The following is a 7,077-nucleotide window of genomic DNA, read 5'->3' on the forward strand; positions in this document are numbered from 1 at the left end:
CTTTCCACTTTCATGCATTGGAGAAGGAAAGGGCAACCCACTCCAGTACTCTTGCCCGGAGAATCCCAGGGACAAGAGGAGCCTAGTGGGCTGCCGTCTATGGGGTCGCAAAGAGTTGGACACGACTGAAGCGACTTAGCAGCAGCAGCAGGTCTTGCAGAAGATAAAGTGGAAGCGACTGGAGTGGAAGCTGAATTGTGGACTCTGGAGGGAAGGTCGGACCTGGCCTTAGTGTAAACGGAGAGGTGTGGCGACGGGACAGCAGAGCCCACTGGCTGGCTCAGGAAGTGGGAGGGAAGTCCCCGGTTGGGCGTGGAATCGCGGAGCTGCCAGGGAACTCGGCTCTCCACCCCGCTCCTTTAATGACTTTCTCCTTTAAGAAAGAGCCGCTACCTCTTCTGGGAACGCAGCTGCCTAGGGGCATGAGAGGCTGGGCGGGGCCCAAGTAGGCGCCGAAAGCTTTAGCTCGGGCCCTGCGGGGCCGGAGCTCCTCGCCAGACCAGCGGGGGCGGCCAACTCGCCCGGCCGTCCGCCCCGTCCCTCCCCCTTCCTCTCCCCACCCGCTCTCTCCCAGGGTCTCCGACTGGGACTACAACTCCCGGGGTGCAGCGCGCTGGCCCTCGTACCACGCCCCTCCTCCCGCACCATCTCATCCCCCATCCCCCGTCTCCAGTCTGGGACCTGCTGCAGCCTGAGCTAGGGTAGCAAGAGCGTGGTGGGGAGGGGAGTGGGGCTGGCGACCCTGGAGACGGCGGCGCCGCAGCCTCTCCCCACCAGGCGGCTTCGGATCCAACTGGACACTGAAGGCACACCGACCGCGCCTCTAGAGTCACCCCACGCCGACCCGAACCTCTTCTCTAGACTTCTTTCCCATCCTTCTCGCCTTTTACCCTTCCCACCCTTCCCGGTTCTGGAACGCCTCCCTCTCTTCACTCCCGGACCGGCCCTTTTCGGCGCCCTTCTTCCCTAGGGAGATGCGATGAGCCGGTGCCCCCGCGTTCTCATCGCCATAACGGTTACGGTGCCCGTCCAGTACCCGTGGTGGGGAGGGAGCACTCAGCGGCCCCTCCGTGAGGCCTCCCCCTTGGACTCCCCCCCAGCTGGAGTCCCTGGGCCATGCCTCAGGGGACCCAGCCAGGGGGTGGGCTCTAGAGGGAGGGGGGTGGAGAGGAGGAAGGACGGGGCCTTGGGCGCCTCTGAGATGCTCCCAAGCGCCAGGGGGTGCCGAGCAAGGCTCAGGCAACCGGGCGGCAGGCATGATGCCCTCGCCTAGCGATTCCAGCCGCTCGCTGACTAGCCGGCCCAGCACCCGAGGCCTTACACACCTCCGCCTCCACCGACCCTGGCTACAGGCCCTACTCACGCTGGGGCTGGGTCAGGTGTTCCTGGGCATCCTGGTGGTCACCTTCAGCGTGGCGGCCTCCTCCATCACCACCACCGAGAGCGTCAAGAGATCCTGCCCGTCTTGGGCTGGGTTCTCGGTGAGTTGGGTGCACAGTTGTTGGGTGGGGGAGGCTCCTTGGGCCCCACCCCTCAACACCAGCTGCCAGTCCAAATCCTGGCCTCTCCTGGTCCTCTTACTCCTTACAGAGCTGGGTACGCCCTGTGGTGAGGGGCTCACCCAGGTGCCTCCCCTTCATGCTGAGCCTCTGCCCGCTTTATCCCCAGCTGGCATTTTCCGGGGTTGTTGGCATCGTGTCTTGGAAGCGGCCATTCACTCTAGTGGTAGGTCCCAGGGTCTGATGCCCACTGGGAGGCAGGTGCCTAGCACCTCAGGGGATGCCCATTTATGCCCCCAAGAAGGGAACTGACTTTTCCACTCATGTTGACCAGGCATGAATGCCTGTGCACGAGGGTGGCTCCATTTGCAGTAGAGGGTATTTGGGGGGTCTCAGCCCTGAGTCTATGCCCTCTTTTTCCCAGATCTCCTTCTTCTCCTTGCTTTCGGTGCTCTGTGTCATGCTCAGCATGGCCGGCTCTGTTCTCTCCTGTAAAAACGCTCAGCTGGCCCGAGATTTCCAAGAATGCAACTTGGTGAGATCTGAGGAGGGAGAGCCTGAGTGCAATAGTTGGGGGAGGTGTGTGGAACAGCTCGGTTTGTCCGGGTTCAGGCTGCCTCACTCTCTCCACTCCCACTCAGGATGGAAAGGTCTGCGTGTGCTGCCCCTCTGCTCGTCTTCTCAGGCCCTGTCCAGAGTCGGGACAGGAGCTGAAAATTGCTCCTAACTCCACCTGTGATGAAGCCCGAGGGGTCCTCAAGGTGAGCATGCACCCCCATCTCCACCATTCCTTTCCCTCCCACCATCTTCCTGGCTCGCACTCTTGTGTCTCCTCCTGAGTCCTCACAGGCCCTGAATATGTGGGACTTACTGCACCCTAGGCTCCTCTCACATTCCTCTCTCTCGCCTTCCCCAGAACTTACTCTTCAGCGTCTGTGGGCTCACCGTCTGTGCCGCCGTAATCTGTACCCTCTCTGCCATTGTCTGCTGCATCCAGATCTTCTCCCTGGACCTTGTGCACACGGTGAGTGGGAAGCTGGGGTCAAAGCCAAGAAGGTAGGCTGGGGGCAGGGGTGTGTGTGCTGGGACTGGTCTTGGGGGGAGGGAATGGCTGCAGCGCTGGCTTTTGAGCACCAGGGGCTGTGGCTCACCTAATAGGCAGGTTGGCTGTAGGAATATTTTAAGAGGGAGGGTGAGGAGGGGAATCACTGGGAGTAACAGAAGTGTGTGATGTCAGCCCCAGGGCATTGGAGAATGGGCCTAAAAGTTGGGCGGAGTCCAGAAGGTCTTAGATAGGGGCCGGGATAACGGGCTGATGTTTTGGTGGGGACAGAACAGAGAGTGATTCTGGGTGCAGAAGAGTCCATAAAGAGGAGGAATTTCTAGATGGGCAGGGTAAGAGGTGAAGGTCCTCAGCTGGGGCAGTTAGAAGAGGAACTTGTTCTGGCAAAGGAAGGGGCCAGAACTGAGCTTCTTGGAGGGGGCGGGGTCAGCAAATGTAGAGGAGAGAGGAATGTGGGAATCTGGGAGCTGTATTCCCAGAATCCAAGCGCGCTGACCTGCTTGCTCCCCAGCAGTTGGCCCCTGAACGCTCAGTCTCAGGCCCTTTGGGGTCTCTGGGCTGTACCTCCTCGCCCCCAGACCCTCTCCTGCACACCATGCTGGACCTGGAGGAATTTGTACCACCTGTGCCCCCGCCACCGTACTACCCCCCAGAGTATACCTGCAGCTCGGAAACAGATGCGCAGAGGTGAGGCCAGGCAGAGTCCTATTGGGGGAACTAAGGAAGGAGACTGGGGCTGGGACCAGATTGGTGGGGATGGATCTTTTCAGAATAGTTTTTTTCCAGGCTTTGACCCTTTCCCTCCTTCTGCCAGCATCACCTACAATGGTTCCATGGACAGCCCAGTGCCCTTGTACCCTACTGATTGCCCCCCTTCTTATGAGGCCGTCATGGGGCTACGAGGAGACAGTCAGGTGAGAGCAGGGCTTGGTGCAGGCTGGGGAGTCTAAGACAGAGCTGAAAATCTGAGTGAGCTGCTGGTACTGGATAAAGATAATACTAGTTCTCAGGATCTAAAGCACTAGCACATCCACTGTCTCTTTGATCTGCCTGAGAAGGTAGTGAGGTGGGTGGGGTAAGAACTATTATTTCCATTTAACAGACATGGAAACTGAGGCCCACATAAAGTGACTCGGACAAAGTGACAGAGCTGGACTGGAATCTAGGTCTCCAGAGCTCTGTCAAGCCTCTGGGGTGGCCGTATCGGTGTGCAGGGCTGGATGCCTGACCCTTGTGTCTTCTGCAGGCCACTCTGTTTGATCCTCAGCTGCATGATGGCTCCTGCATCTGTGAGCGAGTGGCCTCCATTGTAGACGGTGAGCAGAAAGTGGGGAGGGTGGACAAACACTGGGACGCCTGGGAGAGTGGAGCTGGTGGGGGCAGGGCAGGGGTTAGACTGAGCTGGTGGGTGCGTGACAAGCGAGAGCTGGGTTTTCCTGGAAAACTGGACTTAGTGGTCTCCTCTGAGATAACACTGGAGGCAGGCTGGCCCCCGAGGGGCTTGTCCTGAGGAAAGAGGCGCTGCCTAGCCCTGGCCAAGCTGATGCTACCCAGCCGCCCCTACTGCCCACAGTGTCCATGGACAGCGGGTCTCTGGTGCTGTCAGCCATCGGCGACCTCCCGGGGGGCTCCAGCCCATCGGAGGACTCGTGCCTGCTGGAGTTGCAGGGCTCCGTGCGCTCGGTTGACTACGTGCTCTTCCGCTCCATTCAGCGCAGCCGCGCCGGCTACTGCCTCAGCCTGGACTGCGGCCTTCGGGGCCCCTTCGAGGACAGCCCCCTTCCCCGGCGGCCCCCAAGGGCAGCCCGCTCCTATTCCTGCTCTGCCCCCGAAGCCCCACCCCCACTGGGTGCCCCCACAGCGGCCCGCAGCTGCCACCGCCTGGAGGGCTGGCCGCCTTGGGTGGGACCCTGCTTCCCCGAGCTGAGGCGGCGGGTCCCCCGGGGAGGCAGCCGGCCAGCTGCGGCCCCTTCCCCCCGAGCCCCAGCTCGCCGCTTCAGCGATAGCTCAGGTTCCCTCACCCCGCCGGGGCACCGGCCTCCTCACCCGGCTCCCCCGCCACCGCTGCTGCTGCCACGGTCCCACAGTGACCCGGGCATCACCACCTCCAGCAACACTGGTGAGCCCCCACGAGCTTCAGGAGAGGGTAGGCACTGGGAGTGAGAGGGCCAATGATGCCCGCCGGGATTTGGGACATTACTGGGCTTTCTGAGGAGGCAGAAATTCTGATTCTCACCTGCATCAGACATTTACATCACCTGTGAAAAACACACCAGTCAGTAGCTTAGTGGTTAAAAAAAGAGGATTTGGTTGTTGGAATCCAGTCTCACAGGCCCCAGCTTGGGTTAGTTACCTACTCTTTCCAAGCCTTGGTTTCTCACCTGTAAAATGGGTATAATAACAATACCTCACTGTACATACTGTGGCATTACTGAGAAGAGATGGAGGTCAAATGCTTCCGCCCTGGCACAGAACAGGCTTGTCATTACCATTATGTGCCAGGGACTGAGGGGGATGAAGCAGAGACTGATGGCGCCTTAGTCCCTGATTTGGTGGATCGTTCCATCTAGTTGCTGGCAGACATGGGCAGCGACAGTGCCCCCTTGGTTGGGAGTGGGCTGCAGGAGCTGGGCCTGTGTTCTCAGGAGGGCGGTGAGATGGGTGGGGGTGTCTACAGCGCACTCCCAACTCAGTCCATGTTTCTCTCCCCTCCTCTTCAGCTGAATTCAGGGACCTTTATACCAAAGTGCTTGAGGAAGAAGCTGCTTCCGTTTCCTCTGCAGATACAGGTTAGGCACACTGTTGGTGCCCAGGGGGCGGGGGATAGAGCAGTGCTGCCTGGCCTTTTCTGCACCTCCCATTCCACCCAGTCTCCCTTTCTCTCTCCCCAGGGCTCTGCTCTGAAGCCTGCCTCTTCCGTCTAGCCCACTGCCCCTCCCCCAAGTTGCTCCGTGCCCGCTCAGCAGAGAAGCGGCACCCTGTGCCCACCTTCCAGAAGGTCCCCCTGCCCTCGGGCCCTGCACCAGCCCACTCCCTGGGGGACCTGAAGGGCAGCTGGCCAGGCCGGGGCCTGGTCACCCGTTTCCTCCAGATGTCCAGGAAGGCCCCAGATCCCAATGGGAATGGAGCCCATGGGCATAAACAGGTAGAGTCAGGGGAGCCAAGGAAGACACCCAGGAAAGCCTGGAGCTTCGAGTTAGGGGCCATACTGATGCTCTCTCCTGTGGCCCCATCTAGGTGCCCCGGAGCCCCTGGGGCCGGCCAGGCCGAGAGAGCCTCCACCTTCGCAGCTGCGGCGACCTAAGCTCCGGCTCCTCCCTGAGGCGTCTCCTGTCCGGCCGCAGGCTGGAGCGTGCTACCCGTCCCCACAGCCTCAGCCTCAATGGGGGAAGCCGGGAGACTGGGCTCTGACCCAGGCGTCCCCCAACACTGAACAGATCCAGATGAATGCTGGGGCCACAGCAGCCCCCAGCACCCTCCTGCACTGGCTGACACACAGAGAAACCTGCTGAACAGTCCCAGAAGTATCCGTTTCCTCCTACCTCTACGGGCTCCTGCTGCTTGCCTCTGCCGTCTGGCCTGGGAGAGCTCCTGTCCTGTGCTGCATGGGTGTTCAGGCTCTGGGGGGACATGCCTGTGCTTCCGGTGCTGGAGGAGGAAAGTCCAGTCCAGTTCCTCTGGCGTGACAGTAACTCTGATTCACCAGGGGTTGTGGCCAGGGCACAGGCATGTCCCGGGTGTTTAAACACAGGGGGTTGTATGCCTGTGCAATGGGGTGGTGGGGTATGAAGGGTCAGAAAAATCAGGCTGGCCTCTCAGCTCTACCACCTCTAACTGCATGACCTTGGGCAAGTTATTTAACCTCAACTGCCTAATCCATAGAACATTGTGAGGACGAAAGTTTGTAAAGCTCTTAACACACTAAGTAAGCCTTCAATAAATTTCAGTTTTTCCCTTCTCTTCTGGATCATTCTTTATCACCATTGAGATTTGTACTAGCATCTCTCTTAGTTACAAAAACTCTCAAGACACCGATATCTATTTCCAGCTACCACACAGTATCTCTGCCCCTTTTCATAGCCAAACATTTTTTCTCTTCCTTCCTTCTACTCAAACATCCATTCTCTCCTCACCCATTCCCATCAGGCTCCTTCCCCTCCCTCTCCCCAGGCACTGCTCTTGAAACAAATTTTTCAGTAACCATAAGAAGTATCAGACCCAGTGGCCTTTTCTCTGCTTGCATGCATTTCACTTCACCTCTAAGAAGCATTTAACCCACGTAATCAGCATCTTTTCTCTTGAATTTTCCCCTTTCTTGTCTTTAAAGACATCATGTTGTTGTTTAGTTGCTAAGCTGTGTTTGACTCTTTTGAGACCCCCATGGACTGTAGCCCACCAGGCTCCTCTGTCCATGGGACTTCACAGGCAAGAATACTGGAGTGGATTGCCATTTCCTTCTCCAGGGGATCTTCCCAAACCAGGGATGGAACCCGAGTCTCCTGCATTGGCAGGCAG

General features: G+C 58.9%; 1 protein-coding gene across 4 annotated transcripts; it reads left to right on the forward strand.

The window, feature by feature from the left end:
- Positions 1 to 627: 627 nt before the first annotated feature.
- Positions 628 to 6,520, forward strand: FAM189B (family with sequence similarity 189 member B). 4 transcript variants are annotated; one of them, XM_040230355.1, is made up of 12 exons: positions 628 to 1,481; positions 1,591 to 1,725; positions 1,924 to 2,034; positions 2,141 to 2,260; positions 2,416 to 2,523; positions 3,074 to 3,249; positions 3,377 to 3,476; positions 3,809 to 3,878; positions 4,136 to 4,681; positions 5,283 to 5,351; positions 5,454 to 5,707; positions 5,800 to 6,520. In XM_040230355.1, the coding sequence occupies exons 1-12, from the start codon at positions 1,257 to 1,259 to the stop codon at positions 5,971 to 5,973; spliced, it is 2,088 nt and encodes a 695-aa protein (XP_040086289.1). In that variant the 5' UTR covers positions 628 to 1,256; the 3' UTR covers positions 5,974 to 6,520. The 4 variants fall into 4 exon arrangements, with proteins under 4 accessions (XP_040086289.1, XP_040086290.1, XP_040086291.1 ...); XM_040230356.1 differs by having other exon boundaries at positions 630 to 1,481; positions 3,077 to 3,249; XM_040230357.1 differs by having other exon boundaries at positions 632 to 1,481; positions 1,669 to 1,725.
- The last annotated feature ends 557 nt before the right edge of the window (positions 6,521 to 7,077 follow it).

Source organism: Oryx dammah, unplaced genomic scaffold, assembly GCF_014754425.2.
Source record: "Oryx dammah isolate SB20612 unplaced genomic scaffold, SCBI_Odam_1.1 HiC_scaffold_28, whole genome shotgun sequence".
Taxonomy (NCBI): Eukaryota; Metazoa; Chordata; class Mammalia; order Artiodactyla; family Bovidae; genus Oryx; species Oryx dammah.

What these genes read in the sequence shown, in the direction of transcription:
- FAM189B (XM_040230355.1), top strand. Translation starts at nt 1,257, where the DNA reads ATGATGCCCTCGCCTAGCGATTCCAGCCGCTCGCTGACTAGCCGGCCC. An exon ending in AGCGGCCATTCACTCTAGTG is followed by an intron (nt 1,726 to 1,923) that starts GTAGGTCCCAGG and finishes TCTTTTTCCCAG; the next exon opens with ATCTCCTTCTTCTCCTTGCT. An exon ending in CGTTTCCTCTGCAGATACAG is followed by an intron (nt 5,352 to 5,453) that starts GTTAGGCACACT and finishes CTCTCTCCCCAG; the next exon opens with GGCTCTGCTCTGAAGCCTGC.